At 32.6% G+C, this 21,099-nt stretch overlaps 2 protein-coding genes across 4 annotated transcripts; both read left to right on the forward strand.

The window, feature by feature from the left end:
- The first annotated feature begins 1,232 nt into the window (after window positions 1-1,232).
- Window positions 1,233-7,770, forward strand: LOC111000608 (gloverin). 3 transcript variants are annotated; one of them, XM_022270123.2, is made up of 5 exons: window positions 1,233-1,341; window positions 1,661-1,745; window positions 1,940-2,060; window positions 2,404-2,589; window positions 2,929-3,097. In XM_022270123.2, the coding sequence occupies exons 2-5, from the start codon at window positions 1,666-1,668 to the stop codon at window positions 3,058-3,060; spliced, it is 519 nt and encodes a 172-aa protein (XP_022125815.2). In that variant the 5' UTR covers window positions 1,233-1,341; window positions 1,661-1,665; the 3' UTR covers window positions 3,061-3,097. The 3 variants fall into 3 exon arrangements, with proteins under 3 accessions (XP_022125815.2, XP_045488037.1, XP_022125805.2); XM_045632081.1 differs by lacking the exons at window positions 2,404-2,589; window positions 2,929-3,097 and adding exons at window positions 7,158-7,343; window positions 7,602-7,770 and having other exon boundaries at window positions 1,238-1,341; XM_022270113.2 differs by lacking the exons at window positions 1,233-1,341; window positions 1,661-1,745; window positions 1,940-2,060; window positions 2,404-2,589; window positions 2,929-3,097 and adding exons at window positions 5,635-5,763; window positions 6,085-6,169; window positions 6,314-6,434; window positions 7,158-7,343; window positions 7,602-7,770.
- An 8,777-nt stretch (window positions 7,771-16,547) lies between these two features.
- On the forward strand, window positions 16,548-18,035 carry LOC111000607 (attacin-E). The gene is made up of 3 exons (XM_022270112.2): window positions 16,548-16,886; window positions 17,216-17,413; window positions 17,596-18,035. The coding sequence occupies exons 1-3, from the start codon at window positions 16,606-16,608 to the stop codon at window positions 17,798-17,800; spliced, it is 684 nt and encodes a 227-aa protein (XP_022125804.2). The 5' UTR covers window positions 16,548-16,605; the 3' UTR covers window positions 17,801-18,035.
- Window positions 18,036-21,099: the final 3,064 nt, after the last annotated feature.

A 21,099-nucleotide genomic window follows, 5' to 3' on the forward strand; every position in this document is an offset into this window, starting at 1 on the left:
ATTCCACCCGTATCACCTCGACGTCCGCCGTTCCACAACTGCGCGTTTTTCCAAGCAGTTTTTGCCGCGCACCACCACTCTGTGGAACCAGCTGCCAACTGAAGTATTTCCGAACCAATTCGACTTAGGGTCCTTCAAGAAAAGAGCGTACCAATTCTTAAAAGGCCGGCAACGCACTCGCGAGTCCTCTGGCATTGAGGGTGTCCATGGGAGGCGGTATCACTTAACATCAGGTGAGCCTCCTGCCCGTTTGCCCCCTGTTCTATAAAAAAAAAAAGATGAAAAAAATCGATAAAAGTTAATTTAGCTAAAAATAGGCAGTACCACTTTTCGATAGGCAAGCAATTATAGGCATATTTGTTTATAAAAAATATTTAATAATTAAAATTATTTAAAAAATACGTCTCATCTGGTTATCAGATCGGTTAAGGACGACCTCCCACGGGCTCTTAGACCATAAACAAGTAGACATATGAACGTTAACAGAAAAGATGTTAAATTAATTCTAAATTTACTTTTACAACGAGTACGCAAGTCAATGTCGTAGAGCGGGCAAGAAGAACTGGCAATAACCTATACCACCCTTAATCGCTAAGTTTTGAGTCATAAAGATTGTTCAAAATGGAGCAAATCAATCCCAAGGATTGGGATCATTTAAAAATTAGTTAATTTTATACAAATAATAATTAATAAATTTACGTTTAACGAGAGCTTTGAATTTATTCAGTGATCATTCTCTAATTTCACTTGGGAATTTGTAGTTAAAACAAATCCACATTCAAGCCTAATATTATGAGAAGAATTAGTTACATTTATTGTATAAATATGCATTATATGCATTTACCTGTTTTTACTACGGCACTATAACCTCTTTTAGGTCTTGGCCTCAGATTTCTGAATCTGTTTCATGATCAATTTTTAAATCTAATAGGCAAGTAGGTGATCAGCCTCCAGTGCCTGACACACGTCGTCGACTTGTAGTAGTGTATAGTAGCCTTAACCTACGGTTAAGTTATGTATATTATGATGATTATGTATGTAAACAATGAACCAATAATTATGTTTATATACTAAAGAATACGAGACTTTACATAATGTGCTAAATCATAAAATAATTGATAACAGATGCAAATAAGTTCTTATCAATGAAGATGCGATGACGCACTTCAGCCTGCGCTTTTAGATTCTAAGGGGATTTACTCAGGGTATGAACTCTTGTTCGGACGTTGGAAATCCCTTGGGCTGTTTAGTTTAGTATATAAACATGGAGCAGTAAGGAAGAGATATCATTTCTTCGTGTTTACTACTGTGATATTAATACTAAGATACTAAGTTTAAAAGGTGAATTTGTAATTCATTTTTCTGCTTAGAATTTTCATTGATTTGGAAAGTAATTAAATCATAAAACAGTATTTATAAGCGACAATGAAGTTAAATGTTTTGTGATCATTGAAAATATTTTACGGAATTTAGGCCCTGATTATTTGTAACATTATTAACGTTAATATTTTCACGGGTTGCCTAGAAAGGTTTCATAATATTTTAATGTGTAAACAAGTAAACATTCATTTCTATATTTTATATTGTTCAAGCATTGTTTTTGCCTAGTATAATAAATAAAATAATGATGATTTAAATTTAATAACAATTAATATTTCAGATAAAATGAAGTTCCTTTGTGTATTATTTGCGATTGTGTGCGCAGTGGCAGCACAAGAATATTACGTGGAACTTGTTGATGATGGGTAATATTTAAAGTGCACAAGAGTTTTGCTAGTTTTAAACTAATTAGATATACAATATAATTAACGATGAACATTCTCTATTTGCTGGTTACTATACTAATTCTTTATTTGTTTGTTATATTACTATATAGGGAGTTTCTTAAGAAATATTAAATTAAATACATTTACCCTTACTAGTTATGATTTTTCCTTAGATACCCAGAATGGTACCTGGAACCTCAAATGAGAGTACGCCGTGATCTCACAGTAGACCAAAAAGTAGGGGAAAATGGTAGAGTTTTTGGAACCGTTGGAGCCAATGACGATGGATTATTCGTGAGTAATTTTATTAAACATACTTCCTAGATTTAATGTCAAATCAAATTGAACTATTAAAGTACACTAGGTGTCCTATAAATCAATATCAGCCCAACATGGAGTGATAATAGTTTTTGTACTAAGTATTCTCCTTTTTATGTCTTTTACAATATTGCATAGTAGATTTTTTTTTTCATTCCTTTTTTTAATGGCAACAATTTTAAAAATCCGTGTCAGTTTTAGACACCTGTATAAATATAATGAACCCTTTAGGTTATTTTTATATATTGCAATAAAAGTCACTATGACAACAAATGTACATTCATGGGTTGTTTGATTTTAACAAAATAAAATATTTTAGAGCAAAGGAGGATATGAACACCAGTTCTTCGATGACAATAGAGGAAAGCTAACGGGTCAGTTATCTGGTATCCGAGTGCTGGGACCTCTTGGAGACTCCTCCAACTTCGGAGGAGGCTTGAACTGGGAAAACTCCAATGCTGCTGCCTCCCTGGATGTCACCAAACAGATTCATGGACCCACTTCTGTATGTCATTTGATTTATAGAAACTTGAGTCGATTTCGTTGATATATTTTCTTCAGTCGCTTTTCAAACCAAAACAATGATCGTTTCATGTTACGACTTTGAATAATATAATACAGAGTTTAATAATTTCTATTCCTATTCCGTTAAACAATTCAGTATTTGTGATGCGCAGCTAATTGTAACAAGAGTTTTCTTTATAATGAATGTATGTAATTTGATATATACTAATTACTAGTATTTAATGTCTTGTATTGTAAAATTTAAAAAAAAAACTCAATTTGCCTTATTATCATGTAATGCAAACCTGATCATTAATAAGTATTTTTACTGTTTTTACAGTGGTCTGCGTCGGGTGGTGGAAAATGGCCAGTTGGTAAGAACGGCGATATCTCACTCCAAGGCACCTACGATCAAATTTCTGGACGTCGCCCCGATTACGGCGGCAGAGCTGTCTACAACTACAATTGGTGATTGTTATTTATTAAGAATTAAATTATTTATTGATTAATTTGTGTTTTTATACTTCTACATTTTATTAAAACCACTCCTAGTTCCCATTTCCTTTACAGACCGAGGACCTTATACGAGCAAAATTGTTAATTTTCTTCTTAAGCTACTTTGACATTAAATGCTCATTTGTGATTTTTGTTCATATCATAAATTAAATAAATCAGTGGCGCTACAACCTATGTAGGTCTTGGCCTCAGATTTTTGAATCTGTTTCATAATCATTTTTAAGTGTGTGCCTGACACACGTCGTCGACTTTTTGTCTAAGACATGTCGGTTTCCTCACGATGTTATCCTTCACCGTTCGAGCAAATATTAAATGCGCACATAGAAAGTCCAGTGGTGCACAGCCGGGGATCGAACCTACGACCTCAGGTCGCATGCTTAGGCCACTAGGCCAACACTGCTTTAAGCAGCTGCTCAAAAGTATTTCAATATACTAGATAATTTATTTTAACTAGTTGCAATTAACTCTTGTAACTTCTCGCTAAACTTTGACGTAGTTAGCAACTGAGGCGTCTTGCTTGCCCCCATCATATACCGAAACCCATTAGTTAGGGGTTTAATTAAAATGTTTGGGTATGTTTGTTTTACACGTGAAAGCGGATATGTTAACTTTTAATAGCTATTTCACATTACTTTAATAAATAAACGTGGTATATTTAATATGCTACATTTATATATTACACACACACACACAGTCTATAATGTTTTCATGAAAAAATGTTTTAAATTTAATAGGTCCTATAGTATATAGAACCCACCTCAGTTAGACCTGATCTCAGTTTAGTTTCTTTTCAGCACGTCAGGTTTTCAAGAAGTGTGCTTGAAGATTTTTATAGAAACTGTCAAAAATATTAAGATTGTTTTATTATATATATTAGACATATATTAGAAAATTACACTTCTAAATACAGTTGTTCATAACAAACAATGACAAATTGACAAATCGTTCTTTTTTCCCTGAAAACTGCGTTTTGTACGTAGGATTCTTTTTTTGGATTTCTGTAAGCAAGTGCCTCCTAATATCTTATGTTCCTTCGTAACATTCTCCATCTCCTTTATGTCTTGATGGAACCACTTTCACTGTTCCTTGCTGACTGCTCCAAGAATTTCAAGAAAAGAGTCAATGTGGGAATCAAGGTAATGTTTGTTGACGTTCACATTGCATCCATGTTTAAAAAAAAACTACTATGTAACTGTGTGTACTTTTTCACGATTACCACGAAAATGATCTAGATTCTAGATCAAACAGATTTTTGGCTTTCAATCGTGATTCTAAGATTCGTGCAGCATGCTTTGATTTATTTATTTATTTATAGCCTTATATCAGAATCAATATATATATTATAGCTATTGTTTTTATTGATCTACGATAACTGATTCTGTGTGCCCACGGGCAAAGGCCTCCCCCATTTTTAGTGTTAAATTATAAATTTGAAAGGACATGACAATCTTCGAATGATATGGCATTATTGGCTTCCTGGTTCATGAGGTACGGTAGGTACATTCAGCAGATAGTAGACCAGGATTCTAATTTCAATATCAATACTTATTTGCACTAGAACTCTCTAGGCTTCCTGATAATTTTGTAAAATATCTGAAACGCCAGACCAAAAAACGCCAATAATCACGATAGCCTGTCTATATTTATATTATAACAACTTTACTGACTGACATAGGCTATATTACAGTTTCAACAAAAAAATAGGGATAATAATGCAATAATATATATGGTGTGAAAAATTTGTCCCTCAAAAAGCTGTCATCGCGTGCGCTATTAGTAAGTATTTATGATAGAACAAAAAAATGTTGTACCTGTATAATACTTATAAAACATATTAATATATATAAGATAATATTTCACCCATTATCCAGAGTCGGAACCCCAAATAATGAAAATTTTGCTGCCACAAAACAAAATTACGTCAAATGTTGTGTATATGGAAGTTTTAAGACACAGAAGTTCTACAAAAAAATCTTTTCTCTAATATTATAGAAGAAAATTATGCATTTTGATTATTATTTACAATTTTTTACTAATCAAGCTAAAGATGCTAAACAGAAGAGTTTTTTAAATTTACAAATTTTGGTCATTCTACGTGATGTTTTTAATTTAAAAAATGTATTGGATATTCGTTGTAAAGTAAATGTGTAAATTAATTAGATTATAATGAATGTAAGTATATCTAATAATCTGAAAGACTGTAATTAAAAACTAAGAAAACTAAGTAAAAAAACGTATGATGGCAAAAATATATATAGATATATTTTTGTCCATCTTAGTTTTTCCACTACCACGAGATCGGTATACATGCGAGTAAAACCGCGGGATATTGCTAGTCTTATATATATATCACAGACCGAAACCAAACCTGCACCTTTGTAGTAGAATAGAACTATTATAACTATATATAACAAAAATAACACGAGTGTGCCAAATAATAAAATACAATTACTGATAACAGATGCAAATAACTTCTTATCAAAGTTTGCGGGCGCGCTTTATGATTCTCAGGGGATTTACTCAAGGAATGAACACTTGTTTGGGAGATGGGAAGAACCTAGGCATGAATGCTTAGTATATAAACATGGAGCATCAAGGGAGAGATATCATTTCTTCGTGATTACTACGAGTAGAACTGTGATATTGTTAAGTTTAACAGGTAAATATTCGTAATTTATATTTAAGCTTTGATATTTAATGATTCGAAAGTATTACAAGTAACTACGCAAAATTGTACTGATTAAAAGTTTAGTTTTTTTATAACTAGAATGCACTAAATATGTTCACGGGTTGGCTAGGTTATGATTTTTTTCATTTAAAAAGAGTTGCATTGCTTGAAAGTTTTGATGTGTGAGCAAAGAACTTGATTATTCAAACTTGTATATTATTTAAGTCAAGAATATTTTCTAAAAAGATGACCATTAATTGGTTCAAACATTTGGTTTTGGTGTGGTCAACATTTGGTTCTCTAATATTTCAGATAAAATGAAGTTCCTTTGTGTATTATTTGCGATTGTGTGCGCAGTGGCAGCACAAGAATATTACGTGGAACTCGTTGATGATGGGTAAGCAATATTTAAAGAATTTTGAACATTCTTTATTTGCTTGTTACAATCTAATTCTTTATTTGTTTGTTATATTACTATAAAGTTTCTTAAGAAATATTAAATTAAATTCATTTACCCTAACTAATTAAGAATTTGCCTTAGCTACCCAGAAGGGTACCTAGAACCTCAAATGAGGGTACGCCGTGACCTCACACTAGACCACAAAGTTGGGAATAATGGTAAAGTTTTTGGAACCCTTGGAGCCAATGACAATGGATTATTCGTGAGTATTATAATTAAATATTATTTAAAAAAAATCTAAATCAAATATTTTATACAGTTTGTCCCATAAATCAACGTCAGCCTAAAAGCGATTTTTTTGTACTTTAAAAATTTTAGTATTCAGACTAAATGCGCCATCTTTTGTCATTTCCGACATTGCATAGTAGATTTTTTTTTCATTTACTTTTTTGATTGGCAACAATTTTAAAAAACGCTACGATCTTGTATAAGTATTGTGTTATTTTTAGTGTCAGATAAAGAAATATTTTAAATAATTACATGCAAAGATTAGGAAGGAATTCGAAATATTTTTATAAATTTCTTTTAAAGTCGCCATCTCTGACATCATCATCTCAGTTTCAGTTGTCATGACTCTATATATAATACTAGCAGACTCGGCCAAGCGTTGCTGTAGCTAAGGTTTTTGTTAATCACATAGTAGTAAACTATTCAAAGGAAACGGTAGGAGAATTTAGTGAAACGTTGGTACTTTTAAAATAGCGCCATCTGTTACAATTGTATCAAATAATTTGCAATAACATAAAATTGCGATTGTAATTAAAGATCTAAGTTATGCTATCACTTAAGTTGGACCAGACTGCTCACGGTGTGCCAATTTAATTTATAATCGGTTAAGTCGTTTAGGAGTCCATCGTGGACAAACATCGTGACAAGAGATTTATATATATTAAGATATATATTCTAATAAAATGAAATATTTTAGGGTAAAGGAGGATATGAACACCAGATCTTCGATGACCACAGAGGAAAGCTAACGGGTCAGTTATCTGGTACCCGAGTGCTGGGACCTCTTGGCGACTCCTCTCACCTCGGTGGAGGTTTGAACTGGCAAAACTCCAATGCTGCTGCATCATTGGATGTCAGCAAACAGATTCATGGACCCACTTCTGTATGTAATTTAATTTATAGATTAGCTGATTTTACAAATTGTTTATTTATAATGAATGTGTTATTTATTGTATGTAAATTGCGATATACCAGTAGTATTTGCCGATAAGTAGGGATGCCTACAGGTTCGAATTTAATGACGTGGAATAAGTGATACCTTGATGATCATATGTTCCAAAATAAACGTATTTTATTTTTTTTAATTTCTCATATTGTAAATAGTTTTTCAGAACAAATAACTCATCTTGGTTTTTTACAGTGGTCTGCGTCTGGTGGTGGAAAATGGCCAGTTGGTAAGAACGGCGATTTCTCACTCCAAGGCACCTACGATCAAATTTCTGGACGTCGCCCCGATTACGGCGGCAGAGCTGTCTACAACCACCGTTGGTAATTGTTACTTGTTATGAATTAAAGTATTTATTTATTAATTTGTGTTTTTATATTCGTATAATTTATGTTACCATACCATATTTAAACATAAACTTAAATTTAAACACATTTAATTTTAATTGTTTGACCTAGGGCCACGCAGTTCTCAATTCACAAATGTTTCATTTCAAATATATGCCATTCAAATTTAAAAATATTAAGTTGTTATATAATATATAATAACTTATTAACATAGATTATTATCATATCTAGTTACATTCAGAGCTAGTAAGTTAGTTAACAAACCCAAAATTAACAAATTTTACAGCGTTTGCTGGTTCTCAAGCATAGTTAAAGTAAAGCGAAAAATAATAATAATAATAATAATTAGGTGATACTTAAATATATATTCATAATTAAAAAACGTACTCAGATCAATAACATGAAGAGAATCAGAAAGATGCTTTTATCGACCATGTTTATAAAAATATAGACTTATGAAATAAGAAAAATTAAAACTGCATCTGCCAGTTCTCAAATTAGAGGCGTAGAACGGAAGAGAAGAACTGGCATTGAACTCTACCTCTATCTATCCTTTAAATTACCAAGAATTACAAATAAAAAATTGTTCCATTTTAGTAATCCTCCACCCGAAACAAAAACAAATATATCGAATTGCAATTTGTTTACACAGTATTTCAATATGCTAGATTAATTATTTCAACTAGGGAAAATTAACTTTTGTAACTTCTGGCTACAGATTAACGCTGTTAGCAACTGAAGCGTCTCATTGCCACCCATCATACATCGTAACACCTTAGTAACGAGTTTAATTCAATTGCCTATGATAAATCTACTATTTTCCTCTTCTTAATTACGTCATAAAACTACATACAATAATTAAATGTTATGTATTTCTAATACCATCATTCAAAAAGTGTGTTAAACATTACATCTAAATAAATGTTTGAGTGGAAGAGATGCAAAAAGTAATTTGCGCATACCGAAATCAAAACGGCATCCTAGATTGCTCAAACGAATTTCGACTATTTGTTTATACACTTAGGTCACAATTAGTAAATCCAGTTAAGAAACTCCAGTAGGTGTATTACGTAATACGTAATATAGAAAAAAACCGCTGATAGATACGATTATTGGTTCGAGTCTCGCCTTAAATTTGCATTAAAATATATCGCAATAATCTATTGTGTCATTTGAATATGCTTTCAATTAATCTATGTTCCCAGTAAACTTTTCTAATAACATTCGTAACTACAAATTTGAAATCATTATAAACTAAGCGAGATTACTGCAACTAGTGAATACAATTCGAAGACTATCTTTTATTTCAGAGTAACCCTCCTTGTCGCAATTAAAGCTGCGTGTTCGTTCTAAATTCAGTTCGAGACTGGCTTTAATTTCAACCGTCGATGCTTAATTATCAGCTCTATCATTCATCATTCCCTTAAGAATTACTAGTCCTAATCTAAATCTTCTACGAATTTATTTGTCACTCAATAATGTAAATCTTTATTGTTTTATGAAAATCGTAGTAATTCATGGAATTTTATACGAGTGTCATGATGTACTACATAAATTCCAGTAGTCCTAGGGCATGGTGCTAACATCCTGACCACGTCCTTTATACATATCTATTTTTGGGCATTCGATATGCCATATTTTCGTTGACCGTCTAAACAAGTATTTTCCACATTGAAGTAAATATTTGTGAACAGGCAAATCAACCCACGACATAGGACTGAGAATCAAACACTTAACAACTAAATTAAGACCGCTCCTACAACTAGCCTAGTTGGTTGACCCGGCTAACTTCGTTCCGCCTAACAGTCTAATAAAATCGTGTTAACTTTAGTAAAACTTAATTTAAGATTTCATTATATTATTATCATTACATAATAATAACGGTTGTAATAACAATTAACATTTATACTACTTTTGTTGCAAATACAGAAATGTTTTATTGCTTGCCATTGCGAAAGAATGTTTTTCACATTAGGCCTGTTTTTGCTAGCCATTATTACTATACTGTATGTTAAAGCACTTTCTGCTACACAACATTTTTTATGAGGTAACAAAATATTATGTCCTCAATTAAGATCAAAGCCTGGTTATGCATCACCTCAAGATCGGAATTTCTGGAACTGACACGAATTCGATGTAAAATGATGCGTAGTTTTGTCAACAGATGGCATCATATGCTGTTTGCATTCGTAAAATTAATTTATTTATTTTCTTATCCGATAGGAGAAGAATCCGCCAAAAAAGTCCAGCCGATCTTGAGTTATAAGTGGTGTAACTGACGACTTTGTTTAATATATTTCTTTTACCTCGAACAACTTAAACTAGAATATGGCATAAATCATGATAAAAATAAAACATGTAGGTGAAATTGCAGATGTTATTCGATTACGTTGGAGCCACGTCTGAGCTTTCATTTGCCTTGTTATAGAGCAATAGGGACTCCAATTAAGGTGAGCTCGCAATTTAAACACGCAATGCGCATACCATTTTTGCTCCTCTAGGATTTATGTATGAAAAAGTGTGGCAACGGAAAGAAATCGTAGAAAAGGATTTTGGTGATTAAGACCAGTCGATTGTGAACCCAAGTATTTTCCTAGAACTGGGGTTCTTCGGGTTAATTGCGCCAAACACCAACGTTGTTTCCGATACAAGAATGCTGTCTTCTATACAAACGTTTTTTTTATAGAGCAAACGGAGAGGAGGCTCACCTGATGCTAAGTGACACCGCCGCCCATGGACACTCGCAATGTCAAGGGCTCGCGAGTGCTTTGCTGGCCTTTTATGAATTGGTACACTTATCTTGATATCGCAGAGAGTTCTTAGTAGCGATATCGAGTATATTATATATAATCGTTCTCGATATTATCGTATTGGTTTTGTGCAAATAAAGTAAAACTAAAAGAAAATGTATTTTCTGTGAATATATAAAAACATGTTTGGCTTTATTTAATAATTAAATATAGGCGTGTATTCTCTATTCGCCACCTGTCGTATTGACAATTGACAGGCATCTGCCTTTTTTTTACGGCGCAGGAGGCTCATCTAATGTTAAAAATTGTTACACTCTTTTCTTGAAGGACCCTAAGTCACATTGGAACTTGGACTTCAGTGCGCCGCTGGTTCCACATATCGGTAGTGCCCTGCACAAACTAAATTAGTTGTGGAACGACGGATTTCGAGGTGATGCAGATGGTATTGTCTTCTTGGCTTGAGTCTTAGCGTTTAGTCTGACGCCTATATCTACAAAAATATTGACACGGCATTTTTGCACTGTTGTACCTAGGAAGTATTATATTTTTATAAAAATAAAATTATAATGATTAGAAGTCACTTAGTAGCGCTAACATCGCATCGTTGAAAAAGGTTAGAAATCACTTATATAGTGGCGTTAAATTATCGCTGTTCAGAATTATAATAATATTTAATTTACAGTCACCCTACCACTAGAACCAGCAGGAGATTAAGGCAACCCCCTCCAGACAACTACGGTGATGTTACGGGGAATAAGCTTAAACTTTAAACCTCTCATTTCGCCTACAATTATACATGTTACAGAATATTACGTTATTAACTATTTGAAGTTATACATCTTTTAGCGCGATAGGGATGAGATTTAATTTTTACGATGCGCGCGCACACTGTCACCGACAACCTGAAGTAAGCATAGTCAACAAAGAAAAAATGTCTTCTTTAATTAGGTAGAAATATATTTTTGTGTTTAAATATACTTTATTTAACTATATAACGCGTTATAATTATAAACATTCCATGTATTAAATACCTTTTTTCTATTGTTGGTGTTATTTTTTCTACAGATATAGTATAAGGCGAAAGATAATATTTAAAAAAGATTTTTGTCGTGTCATGCTAAAGAAGTATAACTTCGTGTTTTTTAATATTTTATATTATTAATCAAACGTTGAAGTATTTAAAACCGTCTTAATTCAGAATTAGTTAATATAAGTTATGCATTATTTTTGTTTGGTATTAAAAATAAAACTAAAAACACTGAACACTTGTATGCAACGGTCAATTAACGTATAGATAATAATGCAAGTTATTAGCATACTGCGAAAACCTTAAAATACCCCCTGAATGCTTCTTTGGGTTTAATCAAAATCTTTTTTAGTCCGCAGTTAAAGTAGCAAACACTTAAAATCTTCCGTTTTTTAGCTGTACCCGAATCGTGAATATCATTGCAAATGGCACTCTCGCCATTCATCATCATAAATTATCCAGATTCTTTGAAACTTCAAATCAAATAAAGCCAATGTATCAAGCAACTTAAAATTGCTTAACAATAATTTAATTGCAAGACTATGGTACATGAATGTTTTCGCTTTCAAAGGTTGGCACAATTTGCCAGACAAAATGGTGAGAAATTTGTCTTAAAGACTATAAAAAATAGAAACTTAAAGGTACAATATAAGTAACAATACAAACCCATAGCTAAAAGGTTGGTCGACATCACAGGAGAACGAAGAGATGGAAGCTACCACAGACAAAGGATTACTCTAGCTATTCCAAGGGAGAAAGCAGCCAGTAGATCTTCGGAACCTTGTCTAAAGGCACACCTTTTAATATAATATTTGTTAACGTCACCATTACGTAACGACCAACCAGGCTCCAGAAGATAAACCACTCCTTATATGGAAATTGTATTCGTTTTTACAACAAACTCCCAAGCGAAATTAGAGAACTGTCTTAATATTTTCAAAGCCCTGGTTAAAAGCAAATTAATTAATAAAGCTTTTTATAAATGTGACGAATACTTAAATGATCCTAATCCTTGGGATTGATTTGCTCCAGTTCAAACAATTTGTATTAAAAACTGGAAAAGAGTGGCGGAAAGTTTCTTGCCAGTTCTGACTTGCGAACTGGTTGTAAATGTATATTTACAGTTAATTTAATTTGTTTTTCTTGACGTTCATAAGTGTACATGTTTACCTATATGAATAAAGATATTTTGATTTGATTTGAGTCATATCATTATAGTCAATTCTTTTATTAATTTATCATACACGTTATTAAAATATATTATTACGTTATGAAATTAATATTAATTATAAACTTTCACCCAAATACTCATTATTATTATGATGATGGAATATTTTACTATTGAAATCAACTGTAGTACACTTATTTTCCTTTAACACATTACACAAGAATATTTTCCTAAACATAAATCAATTCCGCGCAATAGACTTCAATCTATATTCTTCCGAACGGATATTAACTTCAAACCGAATCTAATAACAGAGCGACGTCGCTGAGGAAAACTGCTTTTCATAGGATTTTCATATAATAGAGTAGACAAGAGTTACTCAATAATGTGAATATATATTAAATTGTTTTGTGTTCGTACAATCCTTATTAATTAATGTAGGGCTTATTTCATATGCACATTTGACATCTTAATTCGTCTTAAAAAGTAAGAAGTGGGATAACTTTTTTATTCAATTTGTGTTCTAAGGGGGCCATAAGGTTTCTTAAAACAATCCAGTCTAACAAGACGTCGATATTTTAATAATTTATTTTATTACACTTTCAAAACTCAAAATTAACACAAAATAAAACTTGCAATATTAGACATCGTATATCTTATGAATTGCACTTTTTGAATTAGTTTTAATTATTATTTGAACACGTTTGATACAAAAAAGTTGAACAAAAAGAATCTTTTTTAGAATCGCTTCTGTCATAGTTTTATACAAATACGTACCATGTCAAACAGTCACGTGGAAACATAAACTGTCTCATATTTTGTTCGATGTCATTGTATGCATGAAATTTTGCCCGCTCTACGCCTTTGACTTGCGAACTGGTAGTAAATGTAAATTTACAATTAATTTAATTTTTATGACGTTCATAAGTGTACTTGTTTATATAGATGAATAAATATATTTTGTTGTTGTTGTTGTTGAATAAGCGATGCATCTCTAATGGTAGGCCCTCTGACGTTACAAGTTCCGTCATGAAACGTCCTTTGAATCTAAAACTGACAGATGTGAAATGGCTTATCAATTTAAATCAATTTTATTATCAATAGTATATTTAATTCACAAAAAAATCTTGTTTTGAAAACATATTAGGGATAATAAGAGTCGAAATTTAATTACTATTATAATGTCGGTTTGTGACATTCTATATAAGAATTCATCTAGACTAGAGCAGCTATGGGCAACCTTTGACTCCTTGTGGGCAAAACTTTAGTCTGAAAATAATATTTTTTGATATTAGACGTTATAATAATATGACAATGTTATGATATTACAATGAAAAACTAATTTATTAAAATGACAAAACTAAATTTAATAAATATGGTACATTATGGTTAAATCAATAAATTTGCTATAGTTACAAACTACGAAAGTTAAATTCCCCAAAATCAATGCGACACTTGATCTTAAATTTGGAAAACTAATCCATCGATATTTGGATTAATTCCACTGATGAGTCGCAAAGAATTTTCCAAATTGTCGTCAGTCAGTCTTTTACGATGTGTTGATTTATTGACTCTTATCAAGGAAAAGAACTGTTCGCATTTATAAGTACTGTCAAACGCACAAATCAATCCTCTCTTCTAAGCTGCAGAAAATTGTCTTTTTTTAGGTATGTTTTGTAGAAATCTTTTGATGTGTCGCCCGTGAATATAACTTACCTAATGCAATAATTTTTAATTGGGCATTTTTCAAAGTGTCTTGCGGGCGGATGATATCTTACAGAGGGCCGGTGGTTGCCCATATATGCTCTAGAGTTATAACGATAAAATATTCAATTGCTATTTAAGACTTCGAGACTCGAGTATATTATGAACGAAGATTTTGAAATTGCAATGAGCAGTGTTGGTCTTGTAGCTTCAGCGACTAACTCTCATCCCTAAGGGTCGTAGGTTCAATTCCCAGTTGTGTCAGACTTTCTAACTATGTGACAGCTGGAAGGCTCGAACCTACTAGTCTGTGAAATAAAAATTATCTAAGAAGTTAATGTTATCTAAATCCAAGATATATAGGGTTGTAGTGGGTTGTGGTTGTGTGGTGTGTAGTGGTTGGAATTGGATTATTATTATTTTATACAACAATATTTATTTAATTAAAAAGATAAAAAGGATATCAAAGCTTAAAAATGAGTCGGTTTTCGTTGCATTTAGAGCAATTTTCAGATTTTTAAAATGCACGCAAACTTTTGGAGTGGCTTCAATGAAAGTCGAGCGTTCGCTGTTTATATTTCAAACTAAATAAAAATCGTCGAAGTTGAAACTTTGAGTGGGTTCATGTTATTTTATATTACGAATTCTATAAACGTTATAATTTTTAAAAGTTTCGCTTTTTGGGCAGGTATTTTTTCGGGTTTTTTGCAATCGGTTAAAAAATTTTTCCAGTTGAAATTTAACAAATTATAAATACAGTTTCTTCAGCCAAAATATGGTATGCAAATATATTAGTTTAGAAAAATGTTAATCCAAATCTTATAAGCCTGAACAATTTTCTTAATAAATATGCATATGACTATATTATATATAGTCTATATTATATATAAGAATAGTGATATATCTGTTTAATTTTGCTCTTAATTTACTTTATCTAGTCCACAATAATTTGGTAATGCATGTTAGCAAACAAGGTTTAAAATATCATTTCAGAGTATTAAATTTCAAATTAAACATTCATAACTTTAAGCTTCAGTAATAAAATTGATGTACGAATTAATATTTATTTAGGAAGAAGCTATGACGACACACTAATTAAAAACTCAAATTAGGTTGTAGACTAAGTAAGTTGAAGATAAAATGGTGTGTGGTTTTATGAAACCACGGTAAAAGTGTGTACCAGTCCTACGAAATAATCTGCATGTTTTTTTAACAAATCTACTTATTATTAAGAAACTTTAGTTGATCGTATAAATCGTAGGTTAATACCTAGATCAAAGGCTTCGATCTTATAAAATATAAATATTTATAAAAGCCATAGTTTTACAGGTGAAAAGCAGTGTTTTCGAAGTTACCTATACAAATCATTAAGCATGAATTTTATCATGTGCAAATGCCGAGTGTTTTATAGTATCCAAGTTTCATCCGTTTTGTGTTACTTAGATATAACCTCATTTTCTCGCATTGAATACTTTGTCAAACGTGTGGAGAGGCTAAGCGAACCCGCTAGTTACAAATAACCCCCAAAATAATAAAAGTGTTAACCACGAAGCCACAAAGGCACTTACGTACACGGCATATGATTAAGGGGATTCACAATGCTATTATTTCGTTATCATATAATTAATATATAATAATTATGAGGTCAGACGTCAAGAGATATCGAGGGAATTCCTCGGCTGACGAAGATATAGGGTTCAAGACATGTCATTTTGTAATTTTAAAGAATATTTGTTTGAATTTATTTTAATGAAAAGAATTTAGTAAAAAAATATTATAACAAATTTTATTTATCATTGTTTTCAAATTCAAACCAAACATTATACATACCTATAAAATAATATATGAGAGCATAACTTTATGATAATTATTATTATAATAAAACACTAAGTGGTAACTATATATACTCCCAATTAAATGTAATCAATAATCAATGAAGAAAAAAAATAAACAAATTAAATACTATGCTAGTCTAGATGTCAATTAATTAATTTAAAAGGTTTTGTAAAATTGTATTTTCGTCTTATGTTTATGTTATGTAAACAAAGAAACTAAAACGTAATTTTACATCCAGTGAACTATGTAACTTGATAACATCTTCGGGACTTTTTAGCTCGCCAATCATACGTATATAAGCCTGGATCAAGCACACAGCATCCATTCGCATCTTAGTAACGAGAGTTCTCACATATAAAAAATAAAAATGTTTTTCAAAACTCTGATCTTTGCCGCTTTATTGGCCGGCATTAACTGCAGATACATTTTAATTGACGAAGATTATTTGCCTGAATTAATTGAGCATTCAAGAGTGAGGAGACAAGTGCAGATAGGAGCTGGCCTCGATAATAAGGGGAACTGGGACTTTGCAGGCAAAGTGCCGCTTGCGAAGTCTGATACTAACATTCTCAGTGCAACTGGTATGGCTACGATGGACCCTAGTCATAAGCTGACTTCGTATGGAGCTGGTGTGGCGTTGGATAATATGTAAGTGTGATCGATTTAGCTATAGATAGTACTCGCTAAATGCATAGTGCAACGGGCGGGCTTTAAGTAAACTCTTCCAGGCAAAACATTAAAAGACGACAGGAACGAAGACAAAATATAAGAATTATTAAAACTTTAAATTCTTTATTGTAAAATTAATCTTTTGACGGTTTGAATTCATAAAAATAAAATAATTTTTTGACTCTGTAATAAAATACTTGTCGCACTCTTTCTTAAACTAAACATGATTTGCCAGAAAGAGACATAAAAGGTATTATGACTTAGACGAATATTATACTCTTTATATAGCTTTAAATAAAACTTTTTAGAAATGGCCACGGACTCAGCCTATCAGGCAGACAGATCCCAGACTTCGGGAAGCAGTTGACAGCTGCGGCCAATTTAAATGTTCTCAAGACACCTAACCACAATTTAGACGCGAATGCATTTGTTACAAAGAACATGCCAAGTATACCAAATGTACCCAACTTCAACACCTATGGTGGTGGCGTAGATTACATGTACAAGTGAGTAACAATTAAACATTTCGATACAATTCGTTTGGTTACGTAAGTGTCAAACTCATAGTTAAGGTATCAAACACAGCTGAAACTGTGATGAAAATTATTATAATTAAGTTCAAAACTTTGTGTACAATTTTTCTTTGTGTACAAGATTTTAGCTCTTATAATCGTAAATGATGTTTCAGGAACACACTTGGAGCCTCACTAGGTGCAGCACGCACTGATTTCCTTCAAAAGACTGATGTGTCTGCGATGGGAAAACTAAATCTATTCAAGACACCTACCTCTTCATTCGATTTCGGCGCTGGTGCAACGCGATCCTTTTCACCGTTCATACCAAAGAGCAGTTGGGAACCGGCCTTTAAGTTTAACTTTATGAAATCATTTTAAAGAGTTAAAAGCTGTAGCAACTAATTAATGTTAAAGAGTTGTATTATGTTTTGGTTATATCCTTTCATTTTATTGTATAGTCTGGACGTAGGGTTATTATTGTAAACTTGTCTTATATGTATTTTAATATTAGATTATAAACATGTCGAAGCTTAACTAGCCTTACAAAATGTTTAGGTTTAAACATTCATTATAAGGTGTAAGTGACCAATTAAATAAAATACGTTTTATATTACATTTTCTTTCTTTCTACACACCTTTAACAGGGATTCTAAATGCATATTAAAGTTTACCACATCATACATAGTACCAAATCAACGGTATAAGTTACATACTCTTTTATCTGAAATGTAATATGACAATTGAGGTAAATTATGAATGCACTGAAAATACCAATTTTGACATCTGAGAGCTGGCCAGTTAGAAATATTACTAATGAAAACTTTTTTGAATTACAATTTTAGAACTATTTGGTAACCTTATGTATATTGCATTCATTTGTCATTTGTTTTTGTGAATTGGCGGCAAATTAAAAACCATAGTTACACGTGAAAATGAACCTAACACGAGGACGAACGAAAAACAAAAAAATTAGGTCAATGATTTATTATAGTTTTCGTAGTGCGACATAGGCTGCGATTAGCATTTCTTAACGATGCCCTATCTCGTGCCACTATTTACAATTGGTTTAACTAGTTTCAGCGGGAACGTAGCAATCTCAATGATGATCCAGGTGAGGGACGTCCTTTAACAGCGACTACTCAAGATACAATAAGTGCTGGGCGACGCATATTTTAGGAAAATAAGAGAGAGTGACTTTTCAGCAGATACGGGCTAGGCAGTGGTATGAGTCTATTTCAAAAAATATTCCACGAACAAATGAGTCCTCTGTTTTAGTCAGTGGTTCCATCGAATGCGATGTGTTGAGAGGAACGGAGATAACTTCGAAAAACAATAAAAGTATTGGCAACTTTCTACGTTCCGTTTTTGATTTTCTTAACATTTTCAGTGTTACCTAGGTCTGGGTACCTACTGACACTACGTTTTGTGTCCACGATACCGCACTGGCACTTATATTCACACTACAATAGTTAGTACACTGGTTAATAATCTAATTCCTGTGTCAAAATACATTTAAAATCTTGGACTAAAATTAGCTGAAAGGTTTACCTAAATCGCAAGTTAGAATTCACAGAATGTAGGTCAAACTGTAAAATCAACGTTAGTTTCACGAGCAATAGTTAATTTTAGTTCAGTTTACAGTTCACTTTGGTCTTGATGAATCTATACAACTGTCTGGAATGAAATTATACTCAAAATTTAATTACTGAACAAAAGTTAGTGAGAGTACACATAATAAAGTGTAACTAACTACGTATGTATTGTTGTTAATCTAAAGTCTCAGCGAAGAATCTCAATAAGAGAATCAGTGTCGAAGTCTCATACAAAACACTTACCGATATCGCAATTATTACAGAGTAGTGGCCGATTAAAGGCGCTAAGTTGCTGATGTCGTGGTATTAGTATATACAGTCAAAACTCCGACGACATCGTTTAAAACAACATCGGTTATATTGACCAAAATCAAAAGTCCCGGCGGGTAAAGGTTCTTTATAATAACGTTATATGCTGTTTTATTGATAAACGCTCGGCACACTGTTACATTGATAAAAGAAGCACAACATACTATTTTGATGTGACAAGCACAAGGCAAACATGATGTACAGGTAGAGATCACACAAATATTAAACATAACAATTATTTAAACTTCTTCTGCGGTAGCCTGGTTTCGTATTTTGGCAACTGTTTTTTTTAAGATGTTCGGGAGGTTAGTAGTTACGACTGTCGGTTTTAACGACCAAATATGATGTCGTTATAACAGATTTTGATTGTGACTAGTATACTGAGCGATCGTTAATACTTAGTGCAACGGTGTGACGCTATCATTGTGATTGTTGCTAGATTGTCACTGTCACAGTTAAGCGCAAAGTGAAATAGTTATCTTCTCGATTATTAATCATCTCAGTAAGGTGAAGTTACACGTCAGTAAAGAAGCTTGCGATATAATTTGTAAAGTTCTTAATGAAATAGGGAGTTAGCTCGGCTCGGAGTTTATGAAAATAGATTAGGCTTAGGGCACACTGGAGACGTAAACTGTGATGATTAAAAGATTAGTCAGCTGTTAAAGAATCAGCCACCATCGGAAAACTGGACCTTGAGATATCGAATGATGTTCAGTTTTTCAGTTTTAATAAGTATTTACTTAGTGTGCTTAGCAAGGCGAGACTGTAACCCATTCGGGGCCACCGTTTGCAAGTGTATAAAGCGCAAATACAGCACCACATGGAGAAATGTTTTCACCTCTTGGGGTATCCCCACCCAAACATCAGCACCTAAGTATCTGCTTCGTTCACTTGACAGTATCCAACGAAGAGGGAATTCTCGACGACCAGTGACATACCGAGCTATACCGGCTTACTCCTTGCTAGTTTTTAGAGGAGGGTTTACCATTGAGAGTGTTCAGAAGAGTAGTTTGAATCAATACCTGGAACTCAGTTGTATCATCGAAGGTCGATGAAGAAAAATAAGTGTCTACACGGCAGTGGCATCTATGCACCTGGGTGGCCGTTCATAAAGTTTAATTTGAATTTTTAACTTAACAGAATTAATAATACAACGAGTGGTTAAGCTAACGAACAAACTTGCTCGCCAACTCACAAATAAACAGTATGTGAGTCGACTAAAACGTTACCATATTCCAGAGCTAGAAGACCGGCGGCTCTAGGCAGAAGATGAGTAGATGCTTCCAATGGGAAGTCACTCCACATGACAGCACCACAGCACAAATTCGCTCATAGCCTTAGGGATGGTGCAAAAAAAAACTGCAGAGAAAAAAAAAACTTAACAGAATAAACAAATCAATTTGTAAGAAGTTTATAGTAACTAATAAATAGTTTGAATTTTTTTTAAATGCTATACTTATAAATAAATATTGATTGTCATTAGGTTTCAAAGATTGAAAGTGTACAAGTGTACACTTTCAATAATAATGACTATGCTACTTTTATTCAATTTATTGATAATTTCTACTCGATTGTTATTATTACCCAAAGAATTATAATTTCGTTATTAGGTAAAGTTTTTATTTAATTTGTCATACAAATGAAATACCGTTGAGTTATATAAAAAAAATAGTATAACAGGGTTGACGTATGGCCCAGGTGTACCACAAGCACAAAATAAACGCGCTAGATTGTTGAAGCGAGAAATGGGACATCCAAGTTGTTGGTACAATCTTT

Source organism: Pieris rapae, chromosome 18 (assembly GCF_905147795.1).
Source record: "Pieris rapae chromosome 18, ilPieRapa1.1, whole genome shotgun sequence".
Taxonomy (NCBI): Eukaryota; Metazoa; Arthropoda; class Insecta; order Lepidoptera; family Pieridae; genus Pieris; species Pieris rapae.